Source organism: Ambystoma mexicanum, chromosome 1p (genome assembly GCF_040938575.1).
Source record: "Ambystoma mexicanum isolate Mex_15411 chromosome 1p, UKY_AmexF1_1, whole genome shotgun sequence".
Taxonomy (NCBI): domain Eukaryota; kingdom Metazoa; phylum Chordata; class Amphibia; order Caudata; family Ambystomatidae; genus Ambystoma; species Ambystoma mexicanum.
This window is the reverse complement of record NC_090921.1, coordinates 12,204,448-12,223,050: the sequence shown is the minus strand read 5'-3', so window position 1 is coordinate 12,223,050 and position 18,603 is coordinate 12,204,448. Positions and strand designations below refer to the sequence as shown.

At 47.3% G+C, this 18,603-nt stretch overlaps 1 protein-coding gene and 1 long non-coding RNA gene across 2 annotated transcripts in view; both read right to left on the bottom strand.

The window, feature by feature from the left end:
- Positions 1-1,537: 1,537 nt before the first annotated feature.
- Positions 1,538-18,603, bottom strand: part of LOC138580130 (beta-1,3-galactosyltransferase 5-like) — a 120,443-nt gene continuing 103,377 nt past the window's right edge. Inside the window, exon 2 of the mRNA XM_069650474.1 lies at positions 1,538-2,261. Within this exon, the coding sequence (XP_069506575.1) occupies positions 1,798-2,261 (464 nt within the window). The 3' untranslated portion in view covers positions 1,538-1,797. The remainder of the gene's footprint in view (positions 2,262-18,603) is intronic.
- On the bottom strand, positions 10,024-11,128 carry LOC138563863 (uncharacterized). The gene is made up of 3 exons (XR_011299842.1): positions 10,888-11,128; positions 10,728-10,789; positions 10,024-10,356 (listed from the first exon to the last, which is right to left on the bottom strand). It is a non-coding gene; the product is annotated as an uncharacterized lncRNA (long non-coding RNA).

The following is an 18,603-nucleotide window of genomic DNA, read 5'->3' as shown; positions in this document are numbered from 1 at the left end:
AAAAAATTTATTTCAAAAATAGATAGGCCACATTAAAAAAAAAATACTAGCATCCTCCGTTTTAAAACTTCCTATGTAAAATTTTGAGATATTTAAGCTCAAAAGCAAGCACAAGGGCGCCGCCATTTTGTGAAATGGAGGCCCTCCTGTGCTGGCTTTTGCGGCACTAATGAAGGAAAAGCCAGCCAGCTGTAGTAAACAAAGTCTACCGCTGGGTGGCTTTCCCTTCATTAGTGCCGGGACTCGGAGGACGCGGACCGGAGACCGGAGCAGGAAAGCTGCAGCTGAATCTCGGTAGGTGCTATTTATTTTTTTTACAAAAAATAAGCACTAGCTGCAGTTTTTTTTCTAAGTTTTCCGGGCTGGAGGAGCCCGGAAAACTTAGAAATAAAACCGCAGCTTTAAAAACGTTGTATTTATGTTTGCGGTCGCTTTTGAAGCGACCGCAAACATAAATACAACGTTATTGTGTTGGAAAACGCTGTGGTTTTAAAACCGCAGCGTTTTCCAACACAACCGTGTTGTGTCTGCCTGAATCTGCTTTTTCATTTGGGGCTCTCGGGCTCCCCCCGAGAGCCCCAAATGGAAAAGAAGATTCAGGCAGACAACGTAGCATTTCCCATTTGGGGCTCTCGGGCTCCCCACGGGGAGCCCGAGAGCCCCAAATGGAAAAGCAGATTCAGGCAGACACAACGCGGCATTGCAGAAAACAACCGCGTTGTGTCTGCCTGAATCTGCTTTTCCATTTGGGGCTCTCGGGCTCCGGGGAGCCCGAGAGCCCCAAATGGAAAAGCAGATTCAGGCAGACAACGTAGCATTTCCCATTTGGGGCTCTCGGGCTCCCCACGGGGAGCCCGAGAGCCCCAAATGGAAAAGCAGATTCAGGCAGACACAACGCGGCATTGCAGAAAACAACCGCGTTGTGTCTGCCTGAATCTGCTTTTCCATTTGGGGCTCTCGGGCTCCCCGCGGGGAGCCCGAGAGCCCCAAATGGGAAATCAGCTGCAGGTAGAAACACTGCGCGGCATGTAAACATAACCGCGTGTGTTTCTGCCTGCTGTGCTCCGAGCCGGAGGAGCCTGAGAAACTTGGAACGAAAAACCGCAGCGTTTTCCAACACAATAACGTTGTATTTATGTTTGCGATCGCTTCAAAAGCGACCGCAAACATAAATACAACGTTTTTAAAGCTGCGGTTTTATTTCTAAGTTTTCCGGGCTCCTCCAGCCCGGAAAACTTAGAAAAAAAACCGCAGCTAGTGCTTATTTTTTCTAAAAAAAATAAATAGCACTTACCGAGATTCAGCTGCAGCTTTCCTGCTCTGGTCTCCGGTCCGCGTCCTCCGAGTCCAGGCACTAATGAAGGGAAAGCCACCCAGCGGTAGACTTCGTTTACTACAGCTGGCTGGCTTTTCCTTCATTAGTGCCGCAAAAGCAAAAGCCAGCACAGGAGGGCCTCCATTTCACAAAATGGCGGCCCCCCTGTGCTTGCTTTTTCGAATTTTGAGCTTGAATAGCTCAAAATTTTACATAGGAAGTTTTAAAACGGAGGATGCTAGTATTTTTTTTTTAATGTGGCCTATCTATTTTTGAAATAACATTTTTTACTAGAGTATCCCTTTAATGCAAACCGTTGTTTGCTGTTCAGAGCATAAAACGAGGCCTATTGCAGTAAGGGTCGAAGACAAGATGAGTATGGAAAGGGAGGTAGGACTAGGCAAAACAAGGACATAGCATGGTAGGGAGAGGACGGAATGAAGACCACAGAGCAGGCCACTGATCTCATGGTCACCATGTTACTACCGGTCACACTTTGCATCCTGCAGTTCCCGCCATATTTCAATGAGACGTTCTGATGTGAACTGATGGACCACCAGAGCCTGCCTGTACTGGCAGATGCTATATTTTAACACATTCATGTAAAAGCGGGTGGTATGCACCATTGTCACATTGGCGGCCACTCCCAGAAGCCCCAGGTACACATCGTCCAGCGGGAAGACGGGCAGCTCCATGGAGACCTGATATAGGTGGGGGATGGCATCCCTAGGGAGGATGAAGCCTCCCCCCGAGAGGAAGACTGGATAATGCGGCTGTGGGTAGAGGGTGTGTGTGATTGCATACTTTCCTCCCCTCATTACATCAGATCGCTGAAGCAAGTTTCCATGAAGAGTGCGGGAAATGTTGACGATTGTTCTAAGGTATTCCACAAGAGCTTTGGGATTCACCAACACGTCGTCATCGCCTGCAATGGACAATAAAAGGGCTGTTTAAGTGAAGACACTTGTGTTAAATATCCAGAACTAATGACTATGAAACATGTCCCAGTGCAGAGTCTCGAATTCTTTCCTAGTCCTATGTTTCATTCTGAGTTGCCCTCAGCACTTTCCAACCCAGAATACGCCCAATTCCAGGGGCAAAGGTCTGAGTGTTGCATGCCTCAAACTCCTGTTGACAAGTACTGTATATTGTTAATAATAATAAGCTACACTCCAACTGTTATAGTATCATCACAATGTTCATTAAATCAGTGATACAATAATGTATTTATGCACTGCATTCATATTCCAGCCGCTAGCACCGGTCTCTCCCTATAGTCTTTCCACAATCTGGGATGACCATGATATACAAATGTTATGTATAATTATTCAAAAGAACAATATTTTTGCATCGTTCAGTACACATGAGCATTTATTTTGCTATTGATTGTCTGCCCACGAGATCCATGATTTCATCTGTAGACATTTCAGTGTGCAGAAGTCTTTTTGACATGCATATAACTAATGTTACATGTCTGTAAAAAACAAACCTTTAGACAGCTTTGGAACTTTTAAGGTAAGCATGGTGATTTTAAGGGTGAGCTAGGGTGAAAGGGAAAAGGTGTGAGCTAAGGTGAGAGGCAGTAGGCAGGGCTGAGCATGGTTAGCATTGATGAACTAGGATGAGTGTGGGTAGACAGAGGTGAGCTAGGGCTGCTGGGCTGGTTGGGATAGGCAGGGGGAGGTATTCGTATATTTATATTTATTTGGATGTATTTGGCGCTTTCGCCAAAGTGCGGCATAACTTAGAAATAAACTGTACAAAATCACAGGAAGGATGCAAATGATGGAGTCAAGCCATGCCATGGGAGAAATTAGCCACAGAAAGAAGATAGGAGCTGAGGTTTAAGCTGAGCACAGAAAGGTATTTAGGGGCTAGAAGTGAGAAAAAATGAAAAGAAGAAGGAGCTCAGGGAGGGGCAGGATAGGAAATCAAGAATTGGGTGAGAGAGCACAATGAGCTAGAAGGAATATCATGAAATACTAGGGAGGAGAGAAAAAGAGGAGCACGGCCATGGATACTTATGAAGATGACAGTAAGAAAGTGGATACGTAGACAAGATTCAAAAAGAAGGAGAGAAGAAGAAAGAGGAGAGGAAGTAATAGATGTGCCAGGAGGAAGAGAAAAGAGACTCTGAATGGCAGAATTATAGACAGAAGGTGAAGGGGAGAGAAAGGAGGACCGAACAGCAGGCCGGAACAGTAGTCAATGTAGGAGAGATACTGTAGATGTAGGGATACTATATATGAGGGGCAGTAAATTAGCCATGCCATTATATTCAGAGGAGGCAGTAAACAGAATACAGACATCAAATAGTTGGCCTACATTACAAACAGAAAAGCACATTCTTGTAGTAAGCATGTTTTAAAATGATCCACTTCAGGGTGAACAGGTTATCTGTCCAATCTTCACTATGTACATATTAACCCAAACTAACCAATGAACACCCTTTCCCATTAATTGATAATTTATTTTTAACAAAGCAGTGCAGACCAGGTTCATGACATGTCAAAAGTAAGGTGTTTTTACAGTGGAGTTAAAACATGAAATGATATATGATATGGCATTTGTAACGCGCCTATACACAAGTGTTTCAAGGCGCGACGAGGCAGGGAGGGGGGAACAAGGGGAAGACAGACAACGATCCTACTAGGCCAGGTGTCATTCAGACCGCGCAAGTGCAGGGGTAGGGGGAAGGGAAAAAGTGCAAGGGGAAGGGGGAGGGGGGGAGAGTGCAGTACAAATAAGTAGACTAGAAATAAAATAATAAATAAATAGGGGCAGCTGGTGGCAAGTGCAAGGTAAGTGCAGACAAGTGCTGGGGGGGGGGGGCTGTAGGGATACAGAGACAGTCCCGCAGTGCAGGGGTTGCCAGCGAGGCAGTGCAAGTGAAGAGTGACTGGGCCCAGGACCGAGGTTGGTGAGAGTGGCCCAGTTGCAGAATCAGTGCAGTTTAGGTGAAGAATTTAGCAGGGGAGAGGGAGAGAGAAAGCAGAAGTGAAGAGGAAGGTTTTGAGGTGCTTCCGGAACCGGAGATGGTTCTCCTCAAGTTTCAGGGAGGCAGGAAGGCTGTTCCAGAGGGAGGCCCCTGCCGCGGAGAGAGATCTACCCCCAGCTCGTTGCTTGGAGAAGCGTCTGACCCTGTGGGAGTTGGAGACGGATGAGCGTAGGGCTCGGGAAGGAAGATATTTAGGAAGAGAGAGTTGAAGGTATTTAGGCCCCAGGCCCCAGAAGGCTTTGTGGACAATGCAGAGGGTTTTGAACTTAATCCTCGCAGGCACATGTTTGCTGTCTGTGATTTCATTGCACAAACTGTGAGGAAAATATGCACTCTAGAGAAAGCGCCATTGTACCCAGAGGAAATGGTTGTTAAAAATATATTCACAAAGCTATGCATCCAGAGAAAGCAAATCGGGTGATGATGCACGTCATGTTAGAGGCAGGTTTTTAGTGAGATTGATAGGGATAGCATATAAATTCAAGAGACACAAGGGGTGTGGAGAGTTCAGCTGACAGATGAGCAAGTGACTGGCTGGAGTCGTGCAGTGCAAAGAGACAACATTTTCCAGGCAGCAGCCTGAGAAGACGAGCTCTAGTCGGAGGGAGGTTGTGTCCTTCTATATGGATTACCTGGGTGCGGGGGTCACAATACTGCTGCATGCTGGCAGGACAACAAAGAAGGGTTGCCCATGATAACAGCACAGAAATCTCGCTTAATATGAGTATATTTCTGATAAGTGGGGTGCACATGTGCAAATGTATTCTGAGACAGCTGGGGAGGTTTTGTTTTTATGTAAAAGAATTCAGCATCTTTCAGATGTTATTCAGAGAAATTATATTTTTTTGGGACTAAGTGTGGTTCCTGCCAAACATTCACAACCCAAGGTCGAAGTGGGTGAAAAACATGTTGTGAAAGAGAAAGGACCTAGGCTTATTAGCCTTCGGTGTGGGCTGCACACCTAAATTCCCCCAATAGGGTTAGAACATTTGTTTTTAGAATATAAATGACAGTTAACCCATCTTTGATAAAGTTGCTTCAAAGTGCTTTTATTCTGCAAATTGCAATTCAATTCGATTTCTCATTTAGTTAACGAATGGTTAAACTTCACCAATTCGTTTTGTGCTGATACAATGGCAAAGAAAAATAACCTAGGGCTAATAATGCATTAGGGGGAATTTAGGTGTGCAGCCCACACCGAAGGCTAATAAGCCTAGGTCCTTTCTCTTTCAGCACATAACGAGTGTCCCACACGGTGACACGGTATAATGGGCTGCACCCTTTGAAGTAAAATCTAAAAGCATACTTAACAGATACTAATCTATTCAAAATCAAAAGAAACAAGCTGTGCACCCTCTCCCATTCTTCAATTCTTGAAAAACATGTTGTGTCATTGAGCTAAGTTCATGTTGAAATTTTCTTTCTTGCTGCTTATTTTTACTGAATCACATTCACATGATTAATTGTATTGCTATTCAATGTTGCTGTTTCCGATTGGTAAGTTAATTTGCCAAGATAAATGCACACTTTAAAAGTTACTATGTGTCTTGAGACATTCTTCATGGTGCTCGGGTTTTGTCATTTGATTTACAGTGGGTTCTGTAGATAGACAGAGTGCGAGTGCTGTGTTTTGGCTGTGCATGCTTAAGCTGAACAAATCTGCTAAAGGCAGTAGTCCAGCCTTGTAAATAAGTTGCTGGAGTGACAGTTAGCACTGCCAAGTTTTCACATGTGCAAAGCCTATTAATCTGTGTTTAGAGTTGAACCTAAATAGAATACAGGTAATAGAGGGAAGTCTTGTCACGTCATAGACGGTATCATCAGAAAAACGCAATACCACTTTACCACTGTAAGAAAATACCACAAAATTATGTGATAGCCCTCACATCAAGACGAGAACAAATAAGAGAGTTTAGAGGCATAGAAAGATAGAAAGGATAGAGCATGCCAAATATTACGAAGATGAAAGTGACAGATGCGAGCAGTGTTACATTGGCCATTATCTGCCTCATCATGTCCAGGATAGAGTACGTCAACAGCGTATACCTTAGAATGCTGGACTACTTACTGAGGAAATACAGAATGCAGCTGCCAGACTTGTCCTCAAACTCACACAAAGAAACCACATCACTCCAGCGCTAGAGGAAAAAATGTGGTGGATCAGCCTTGTCTTGCATAGCCGTAAAACTTTGGAACTCCCTCCCGAGAGAAATAAAATTGAGAAAACGTCTTAAAACCTGGCTCATCAGCTCCCAATGGGATGAAAACGACTGAACAACATCCACACACCATGAAACGAACACACACACAGAAAAGGTGTGGGGAGTTGGCTGTACCGGAGTGGAGGGCAGGGGAAAAGAGAGGTGTTTAACATAGAATGGTGGTAAGAGACCACAAGTTTATCTCATCTCAACAGAGGACCAAACGTGGAAACATGGGAAGGAGATGTGCCACATTTAATCAGACCACGGAGGGTGTATAATTTGTCACACATAAAGGAATGCGGCTTGAAGTAGAAACCATGCAGGTCACAGACCGATAGGGGGTGACAGGGAATACTTGCCTCTGGAGGAATGAGTGGGGATAGTAATTGCTACTCACTGGAATGAACGACAGGGGAAGGGATATGGGTAACATTTAGTCATAACATCCGGGGTTGGAAATGGATTGCCACTAACTGACCGTACTAAAAACAAACCCTTCTGCAAACACTGTCTCAAACTCTGAACTAAACACTGCCATACCTCTGCAACACCACAAACCGCACGCACTTCACAACACCATGGCAATGAAACAAATCACAAATGATCTCACCTAACATACATGGCGACTAACAACATAAAAATACACCTAGGCTCAGTGACCGGTTTCACGAACCGAAGCTGCCAACAGCACATTACAGATTTCTTGCTCTTTTTCCCGCTCAGTCCTACTAACGTATCCCACCACCCCCCTTGCATAAAAGTTCCACCAGAGCACCAAGAGACCACCCAGGTGGCAACAGTGCATGGTATAAGAAACTTTAACATAACACCACTTAATTCACACAATCCCAAGGGCATGAGCCTTCCTTGGGATTCTCTTCACACATGTGGCTTAGCCTAGTACACTTTCCTGCCAGGTCCTGCTAGGGTTTTCTCAAATAATTCTGAACATCAAGGGTATGCGTCTTCCTCATGATTCCCTTTTACTTGACGTTTGCCTAGTATGCTCTCCTGCCAGTGTGTTCTCTTGTAATACAACTCTTTCACAATTGGATGCCAGTTTCGGACATGCAACCCTTTTCTCATTACTTAACTTGTAAAACAGGTTTCTCTTTCCCCCAGACAGTGGATCCTCAACCTGTTCTCACAATCATCAGTTCTACACCTTTGCTGCAGCATCTCAATTCCATGTTGTGGGCTTGCTTCCACTTCCTTAGTGTTTCGCTTTCCTACTCATTGCTCCAAGCGAAGTGCCCTGACGTCCTAGCTCCCTGCAACAGGCTCAGTGCCTTTGTTTGGCTGCTCCGGAGCTCCACGTGGTCTTGGCGGATTCCTATCTCTGGTCATCCCAGGCGGCTGGCGTCTCTCCTGCTCTACGGCACTCATAGCATCCCAACGTTTACACAGGGTTTCCCTCCCAGCAGAATTGTCATGAACGCTGTTCTCTCGAGCGGCCTCATGCTGCATTGCCAACTGCTGTCTCCAGGCTCCCCGACCCAAGTCGGGAGTCATGAATCTCCTCCTCCATTCTCCAGGTGTGATCCTTTTAAATGTCCCAGTGCTTGTCAGATACCTAGAACCACTAAAGCGTGTCTCCAGTTTCTCCGCAGCAGTGATCTGTATCGCTCAAGTCATCTTTCTCATTCCAGTACTTTCATACAAATGGGAGTGATAGGCAGTTCTTGCATGTCGTGCTGAAAGATGCCATCAGTAAGGTTTATGGGTGCTTGGTGGGAACTATCACAGTAAGCCATAAAGGCATGAGACATGGAGGGGCATCCCTAAAAGGAAAGGAGGGATATGTGATTTCATCTGATAACGCTGCTACATTATTTTGTTATATCACCTCGAGTCTGGAAAACACCTCAAGACCCCCCACACATCACTCTAGGCATGCCGTAGCTGCAGGCTGGCTCTGTTATCTCCCTGTCAGCCATTTCACTTCACCACACCATGCCACCATCCACTGAGCACCACTCCACACCATGTCACCACTCTACAACACTTGACACCACACCACCACTCTAAACTGCACCTCCACACTTCCCCACGCCACCACACCCCCACGCTGCCCTACACCACAACCACACTAATCCAGCTGCACCATAGTTCAAAGCAGGGCCCACTCGGTGTTTGCCATCTCCCCATACAACCTGACAACACCTCAAGGCCCTCGGCCCCACTTGACCTAGGCATTTTGGAGTGTGATCCCATGCTGGCAGTGTCATATGGGTTCCTTTTTTCTGTTATCTCCCTATCAGCTGTCTCACCACACCCCACCCCATACCAGCACCACACGACACACTTCACTACCACAACACCGAGCACACCTCACTAACATGCAAACCCATGCACAGCACAATAAAACCAACACCACCCCATATCACCACTACAAGTGACTCCACCGCTGTAAACCAACTCCACACTACCACACAATGTCACCACTCCACAACACCACTCCACACGATCAATCCATCAATTCACCACTCCACCGCACCCTACTACTCCACACAATCACTCCAATCAACCACGCCACACCACCAATCCACACCATCAACATTCCCCTACCATACCTGTACTCTCCAACTCCACCACTCTGTCACACCCAACCACAGATTAATGATGAGTCGGTATGTACCAACTCTTTTTACGTCCCACCCACCACTCCCTTGATTTCAATGCACCCAGTTCCTTTCCCCATCCTACAACCTTAAATGGGCTTTACCCCAAAACACCCTATTCCTCCTGCTCATCCACAGACCCCCACCTACCAAGCTGCGCATTAACCATGTTCCCGGGCCATGTTTGCTAGTATGGTGAGCTCGCATGTGGTGGTCCAGAGGGATACCCCAATCACTCCACACACCCCACCACGCCACCCACCGCTTTGCACACAACCAACACTACACTTCTTTACACTATATCACTCCATACCACCACTCCACACCACCGCTTATTCCCTCCACACCCACACTCCACGCTGTCATACTACTTCCCTGATCCTCACCACGCAACTACCGCACACCAACACAACCACTTGATTCTACAATTCCACAACCAATACACAACACTACACTCCCACTCCACCACTAGACTCACACCACCCTAACACCACTAAACCACCATACCATTCCACACCACTCCACACCATCACTACCAACCACCACCCATGCTGACACTCCATGCCATCACCTACTTTTCTTCCCTCTTTTCTATCCCACCCCCTACCAACACCTCTTCATCATCCCCATTTCACACCCCTCCATGCCCATCCACCATTCCTTACCCATGTACCAATCCTCCCTTCCTCGCCCCCTCTATTCACCCACACCTAGCTTCCTCACATCATTGTACTCCCACTTACCCTTGCTCATCCCTCTACACTCCCATCAACTCTTCCTTATCCCTCTCTTGTCCCATCGCACTCTACCGCCACCACACTAAGCATTCCATCATTCCTCACTCCTTCCTTGCCCATGTCTCAGCTCCCATAATATACCAATGTGTATCAATTATTTACTTTATTCGGAATCAAAACCATAAAGTACATATAAAACAAGTTTACAAAATAATGTTTTAAAATGATTAAACCCGTCATACATATTCAGAACCAACATATTTCCAAGCTTATTCCCTTTAATACAAAACTATTGCAAATATTTTGCTAAAACAAATGATAAGAAAAATGAGGAGAGTAAACTCGCAGCCTTGCTATAATTCAGTCAATAAAGGGTCCACAGACACTGTGAGCCAAGAAAGTGCAAACATAAACTGCGGTCTGATGTTTATTCAGAGAGTTCAGAACAGCCTGACACGTGTTTCGAGCTCAACAGGCTCTTCTTCCGAGGCCGATATGTTACAGTAATGAATCCAACATGATATTTCAACAAATGGAATCAAAACATAAATTAAGGATAAGATTGTATACCAAACATGGCACCGGTTTAGGTGGCAGTAAGGGGCAACAGGTTAGATAAATAAAATATGGAAATCACATCAAGGATTGCATCACATACATATCGCAGGAGAGATAAGAAATTGAATAAACATATTTATACAAATGAAATAACCCAAGATGTGCAAAAGAGCAATGGGGGGAGGGAAAGGGGAAAGAGAGAAATAAAAAGAACAAAACGTTAATTACAAAATTGTTCATGCAGCGCGATCAAAGACATTTTTGTCAAATAGCAAAAAAAAGGTAAATTGGTACCTTGTGGTTTAATTGAAAGGTTCAAATGTATAAAGGCATGAAATTGCCTGCGGTGGTGATAACTGTCGTGAGAGATAAGGTATACAGTACATAGGTTAATTAGCCCAAGAAAAGAGGCCCATTGGTGTGTGGTGAAAGAGATAAAGAGTGATAAATTTACCTCTAATGCTTCGCGGATGGGGAACAATTCTAGAGTAAAAAAAATATAGATTACAGATGTAACTGTCAATTTAGAAAGAGATTTACAAAACATGACACTAATTTATTTGCGATAACATTACTAAAATAATGAGAAGCCTGCAGTACGGCTTTTCATTAGATAAACGTGCGGTACTCTGCAATGATTCATCCAGTGACCTAATTGGATTAATAAATAAAGACCACGTTGTGGCTAGGAACAGCTATAGCGAGGTCTGTGCCTGAAAACGGCCGCCATGAGAATTGCTTCCCAAGGATTCTGTGAAAGGGGTCTTACCTGCACGGCAATCAGGATTACATAAACACACGGCTCAAGCGTGAGACTGATACTGCTGGGGGACATATAAACACAAACCTCCATGTCTATGCCCAGCTAGACAGTGGAGTAACTACCTAAGGAGGGGCTAAAAACACGGACACCATCTTGGATTAGTCAAAACGTATTCAAAACTTAGTTAGGAATGCTGCTGGGCAATGCCCTGTCCATATAATGGACATGTATCAATCATAGAAATTTAAATAAAGATTATCAAGAGCAAAGTACAATTTTGTATACTGCCGGGACAATTAATGAAAAAAATTTTTTATTTGAATTTTAGTTTTGTATATTAATTGCGCCGACCCTCCATGTACTGGCATGCCTCAGGGAACTTACGAAAGAGAAGACTTAAATTAGTCAAAGAGCAATAATTAGGAGAAATAGAGTTAACATGGGTCATGTTGAGGAAAGAGAAAGGACCTAGAGTTGTGTATATGAAGCGAAACTGCCATGACGTGAAATGTGTTAAGGAATGAACATAGAGAGCCGAGAGGTGAGACTGAAATTGGGATGGAAGCTAATTGAAGTGAAGGCACTTCTATTTGACAAAGATTGTACATGGATCACGCTGCACATACATTTGAGAAATGAAAAGAAAAATTACAATTGCATCACGTAATATACAGTCATGATGTAGACTCAATGGAAAAGTAGGGCAAAGATGGAAGGACATTGACAATTAAAATTACATCTAGACCAAAACATGTGTATTGTGATATGTTCATAGTGCAGAATCTATAAGCATATTGCAAATTCATGGTCAGAATTTAGGCCATTATAGACTGTTCGATATTTACAGATAAGGCGAGCCTCAAGTTGGCAGGGCTTCAGTTGTAAGTTACCTCCTCTGGGGGGCAATGAAACTTTCGCCAGGCCCACAAACCTGATAAGATCTTTGCTATCAAGTTGATGACGCACTTGCCAATGTGCTGCCAATGGGTATTTGGCTTCCTGGCTGCCAATAGTCGGCAGGTGTTCCCTAATACAGATTTTAAGGGGTCTGATCGTGCTGCCTATGTATTTAAGTCTGCAAGTACAGATAATACAGTAAACCACACATTTAGTGTTGCAATTTATGAAGGAGTCCACACTGTGTTGGTCTAGAGCTCCAAAGGAGACAACTTGTGTTTCTAATGCATCCCTTCACATGCTACAACAACCACATTTGTGGAAACCTTGAATCCTCGCTGAATGAAGCCATGTGTATGGCGTACTAAGAGGGCCCATGAATGAAGAGCAGAGTTTGTTCTTCAAAGTTTTGACTTTGCTGAAGGTAATGATAGGTTTTGGATCTAACCAATTTGAGATGTCAGAGTCCAGATGTAATAAGTGCCAATGTCTACTTACTATATCATGAATCTTATGGCTATCTGTATTACATCTTGTAATCAGATGGATTTTTTGAGTAGCTGGTGCTGCTGTACGAGTTTTAGGTACTAACAGCTCTGATCTCTTCAGCTGACGTACTGTTGCCGCTGTTTTATCCAAGTTTTTAGTTTCATGCCTTCTTTCTGTAAAGCGAGATTTGATCAAATTGCTTTCCACAATGTAATCTTGTAGGTCTGAGCAATTTCTCTTTGCCCAAATTAATTCCCTTTTGCGATCTTGTGAATTACATGTTTTTTGTGGCAGCTTGCTGCATGTAGGGTGGCATTCACAGTCATGCTTTTGCAAAATGTCTTAGTCGTCAAACCTTTGTCAGACAATTGTATGGTAAGATCCAGAAAGTCAATCCTTGTTTAGCTGCTGGTGGATGCTTTGGTCTAGATGTAAATTTAATTGTCAATGGCCCTCATTACGACCCTGGCGGAAATCGGAAAACGATGGCGGAAATGCAATACCGCCATCGAATAGCGCTCGGTGCGACTATGACCCGTCACCGCAAAGTACGATGCCATTAGCGACACCGTAGTGAACGCCAACGCTAACTGCACCAAGCACGCGCGCGCGCGCCATGCCAAACCGTAAACACCACCATGGCGCAACGGTACGCCAATTCCGACCCCAGCGGACATGTACCTAACGCCATCAAGCATGGCGGAATGCACCATTCCGCCATGGTGAGAAGTACGGCATCGCGAATCAACCGTAAACGGCCCCACTGACTGCCCGTACACCGCTCCCTGCCCACAAAGTACAACTCCCCGTAGGTGCAACGAAGCCACATGCAACCAGTGAAATGCACAAGTCACCCATGCATGCCAACGAACAAATGAACCTCAAGAGGGGCCAATGGGAGCTGCAGGGCACAGATGGCACGAATACAGAAGCCATCCCAATGGACATGACCACAGTCCCCCACCAAGAAACGCACGCAAACACAGGCACCTGTGACCAGCAACATTCAGAAAATCACAACATTCCACCAGTCCACCTGGCTGACCGGCATCTGTCACACAAAACCCAATCCCCCGCCCCTGAGCATGACAACATCCAAACTGTCATATTGGCAGCCCCCATCCCTGACCTCACGGGCTTCGTAGGCAAACGCGCCCAGTACAGGACCACGCAACAAAACTCCGAAGCTGGAACCCAATGCAGATCCCCTCACAATACATCGCTCCCCAAATAGGAATATGCCACATCACTTGCAAAGAAGAACGCTACACGGCCCATATCAGAATAGAATTTTAATGCACATCAATATCACCAAGCCCATACAGCCATCAGGCCATGAACTCCAAAACACATTTCACCATTGTGGGCTGCATCCGCAAGAAATGACCAGCCACCACTTGTGTGACGCCCTGTTCCCTCATGGTACACAGAGCCACATTCACGTATGAAAAGGCAACATGGAAGCGCACAGAACCGCAGGGCCGTCCCAATGGGGAGGCACTAGTCCAGCTGAAAGGCCGAAATGTTGCTCCGAGCCACCAGTACTGCGTAAGGGCATGTGGCCCATTGGCGATCGTCCCATAAGATCGTAATGCTGCTCCACTGATTAACACGAAGCAGCAGGTGTCGGGAGTAAAACCCATCTGCAGGAGTGGCATACAGATGGCAGTGGCAAAAGGGGAGGAGATACCTGTCAACCAAAAGAAAAGAAAAAGAATAGAATGGCCATCAGAACTACATTCGAACAACTCACTTCAATGATCACACTAAATCCACAGCCATATGCATGCTAGCCCACTCCAAAGGATCATCACCACCCCAAAACCACTTGCGAATCATAACTATCTATATCGAGGTGAAAACACCATCACAAACGAGTGTACCTGTGCATGCGTCTGTGAAAACAGAATCCTTCAGATGGGATTGGTAACGTGCATGGACACAAGTGTCTGAAGGCGCGTCGAGACAGGGAGGGCTCAACAAGGCCAGATAGACGATGGTCCCACTATGGCAGCCCTGCATCACATAGCGCAGGGGGGGCGGACAGATCCCAAGAAGCCCTGTACATGGCAAACTCTGTATCAAATCACCTGCCCATGCATCCATTCATCATTCCCTCATCCCGTAATGAAAACGCCTGAATATTTACTCACATAACATTAGAAATATCCATTGAGTCTGTGCGTTATGCAGCCTGCAAAATCCACAGTGCCCCAGCCCGTAATTCCAGTCTAGTGAAGTAACATGTATTTGGGAACGTCCTGCCTTATCGTCCACTACGCAATTGCGCATCCCATACTATTCATATCAATCATAGCATTCTCGCCATGGCCCCTGTCCCAAGGACATTGAACAATAGAGCGTTATATTTGCAGTCAGACCTGTGGGCATCTCCTCGCCGCTAGCTGAAAACCGAAAGCGCCGCCCTTCGAATTGCTCATTTGCAACATCACGTCGAAGAGGCATCTGTGGCCGTTTGAAAACACTAATTAATCCATCGAGTGCGGCTGTGTGTGAAAATGGCAACTGCCTTCACCCACGAATGGGACGCCCCGCCCGTCGTTGCAACTCGGTACAGTGATGAATGAGGGCCCACCGTTACTCGAGTACTACGTTCCACTGACCCTTCACAACTCTGTTCGCGACTGCACAGATAGTATGTGAAACAATGGGACCACAGCAGAATGAACATATCAACCAATGTTACACGGCCATCGGGTACAAATACAAGATTGCAATAGCAAGATGCCATTCCACGAATTGCAGCGTTGTGCGCGGGACGTGCTCGGCCAAAGGGGAGAGCAGTTTGCACAGGTGGAATGAATCACCACAGGTGGAGGCCATTCAGCCTGGAAACACATAAATTGCACAGCCAGTCTCCTCCCACAACCACACCGAAATGCTACCGGCAGGACTCGCGATGTTGGCCCTGGGGGACCTGATAGCACTGCAAGTACTCCAACTCCAAGAAGAAGACGAACACCAACTACAACCGGCCGCACGGAGGAGACGCAGGAGGAGGAGGAGGCCAAGGCAGGGCCAGCAAGGGCCGCCAGCACAGCCACTACCACCACGCAGGCAGCCCGCAATCCCACGCCTCCGAGCACATCCGTTCAACCTCACTGATGAGCAGATCCACACCCTCTACCGTCTGGACCGGGACACCATAACCGCCATTGTGGACATGACACAGGCTGACCTTGTCAGCATGATAAATAGCCCAACCGCCATCCCACCCCTACTGAAGGTGGTGTCTGTACTCCACTTCCTGGCCACAGGCACCTACCAGCACACAGTCGGACAGTTGCATGGCATTTCTCAGCCACTGTTCTCACGGACACTATTGCAAGTGCTCGATGCCCTCCTGAAGCACGCAGACGACTACATCTCCCTACCACGCTCAGAGCTGGAAATTACCAACACAAAAGTGGGATTCCATGCACTTGCCGGCATACCGGGTTGCATTGGTGCCATCGACTGCACCCATGTGGAATTGGTCGTCCCACATGCCATGGAGGCCCAGTACCGCAACCGAAAACAATTTCATTCTCTGAATGTACAAATGGTGTGTGACTCCAACAGGATCATTACACATTGTTGTGCCCGATTCCCTGGATCAACCCATGATTCTATGGTCTTGAGGAACTCTACAATACCACGCTACATGGAGCGACACGCAGGGAACAGATCCTGGCTACTCGGTGAGTCTCATTTCATGCATGATAATGTGGGGTATGTGATTCGGCAATGACCTGGCAGGAAGGGGGGGGGGGTGTGCGTACGTAGCAATGGCATTCCACATCATACGTTTCTCGTCCACATACAGGTGATGCTGGATATCCACTGAAGAGATGGCTCCTCACACCAGTCCGGAACCCACGGGACCAGCATGAGGAGGACTACAACCATGCCCACTCACGTACCCGTGTAGTCATTGAACAGGCATTCGGCCTACTGAAGGGTCGTTTCCGCTGCCTCAGCAGGTCTGGCGGGGCACTCCTGTACCGCCATGAGAAGGTTGCAAAGATGGTGATGGCATGTGTCATGCTCCACAACATGTGCGTACGTAGAAATGTGCCCATGCCCCCTGACGCAGAACTGCAAGCACCTGATGATGGTCATGATGAGGGTGGGGATGTGGCAGCACCTCAAGGAGTCTGCGAGGCACCGGAGGCCCGTGACATTCGTCAGCATCTCATTGATGTATGCTTCTAGCACTCACGCCTGGTGGCTGATACATGGACACGGGACTCGTGGCACTGTGTGTGTCTGGGACATGCACAATATGGACTGTACGCCTATGATGGCCTAGTACACAAAGATCAATGTCCACACATCTCATTGGTTGATCGTGCACTTTTTATGGCATATGTGATATCATGTTGTACACCCTATCGACCCGCCACCCAAGTGAGCCCAACGCACCCCCTCCACCCTCCCACCTCCCCCCCCAACACCAGTGTCCAAAGATGCTCATCGTCAGTGGGCAGTCGCTATTGCAAGCCCCCTCTGCGGGTATCAGGGGCACCCCTGCCTGTGGAGCGCAGGTTCCTCCCAGATCTACGTTGGGGGCTGCCCTGGACGGAACTTGCAACGGATGATGTCTCTGCCTGCTCACGTCCATGCATGTCCCTAAGGGTTTGCGAGAGCTCAGTGAGCACACGGCGCACTGCGGCAAGTTCACCACATACGTCTTTGGACGTCGCATGCAGTTCCCCCCTCAGGCTCTCGGTGCTTCTCTCCATTTGGACTCTCAGGCTCTCGGTGCTACTCTCCATTTGTGCCCTTAGTGTCTCTGTACCTCTCTCCATTTCTGCCCTAAGTGTCTCAGTTGATGTTTCTATGTCTGCCTTAGTGCCCCCACATTCATCGGCATGGTCCTTGAGGAGCGTGGCCAGTTGCTGCTGTTGCACTATTAACTGGTCGAGGGACTGTTGCCTCTGCTGGGCCATGGCCATTTGCGGGGGTGTCACAGAGGGGCTGTTGTCCTCATGTTGCCCTGCCACAGGGCTTGTGGGGGATGGCCAGTCGTCGTCTTGTGGGTGCCCCTGCGTGGTATCCTCATGTAGTACGGGATGGGACAGACAGGGGGATTGGGACAGGTCATGGATGGATCTGACTTCGACATCCCCGTCTTCTGTGTCGGAGCATGCTGCCATCAATGGGGTGTCACCTATGGTGCTGCTGCCACCGGAGGCAGTGCCTTCTGTGGCATCCGTTGGGGGGACCTGTGGTGGTGGTGTTGTGGGCATGCTGGCTGCTGGGGTGCCTGTTGATGTTCCCTCCTCTGTGCTGCCACCTGATTTGTGCTGCTGCCGTGTCTTGATGCGTGCAGCTGAGGTGGAGGGTCTTTGGCCGTTGGTCTTGGCCCTCTTTGCAGGTGTGCTGGTAGGGGTGTCCTGCAGCTCGTCGTTTGGATCGGACCCTGTGGTGGAGTAAAGGAGGGCGAGGGTTATTGGTGGGTCTGTGGGAATTGGAATGGCATTGTATCACATGCATTGGGGTGGTACCTGAGGGTGATTTGGGTCGGGGCCTTGGAGGTGCTTCCATTTGTGTGTGGAGTGAGGGTGCAGTTGTTTGGCAGCCTGCAGTTAGGGTGTGCCTGCTGCACGTGTAGTGCGTGTTTTAGGGGTTTTTAATTATTTATGTATTTATTGTGGGTTTTAACGTGCGCTATCAGGACGATGTGTGTGGACGTTCTCCTGGACATGTGTTTCTGTTGCACTATGGGGACACATGGTGCTTCACATGGATGGACTTTGTGGTTTTGGCATTGATTCATTAGGCCCACCTACCTGATTCTTCGGATGTCTGCACTCCTTTCTCCATCCCTCCGACTCCCTCTATGCTCTCCATTCCGATGGTGGAGGCACAGATTTCTTCCCAGGGGGTCAGCTTGATGGGTGATTCAGGACCTCCCCCGGTGGCTGTGGCAATGTTGCGGTTGGCAGAGAGTATGCTGCGGACGCGTATCCGCAGGTCGTCCCATCGCTTACGGCATTGCTGTGGGGTGCGGGGTGC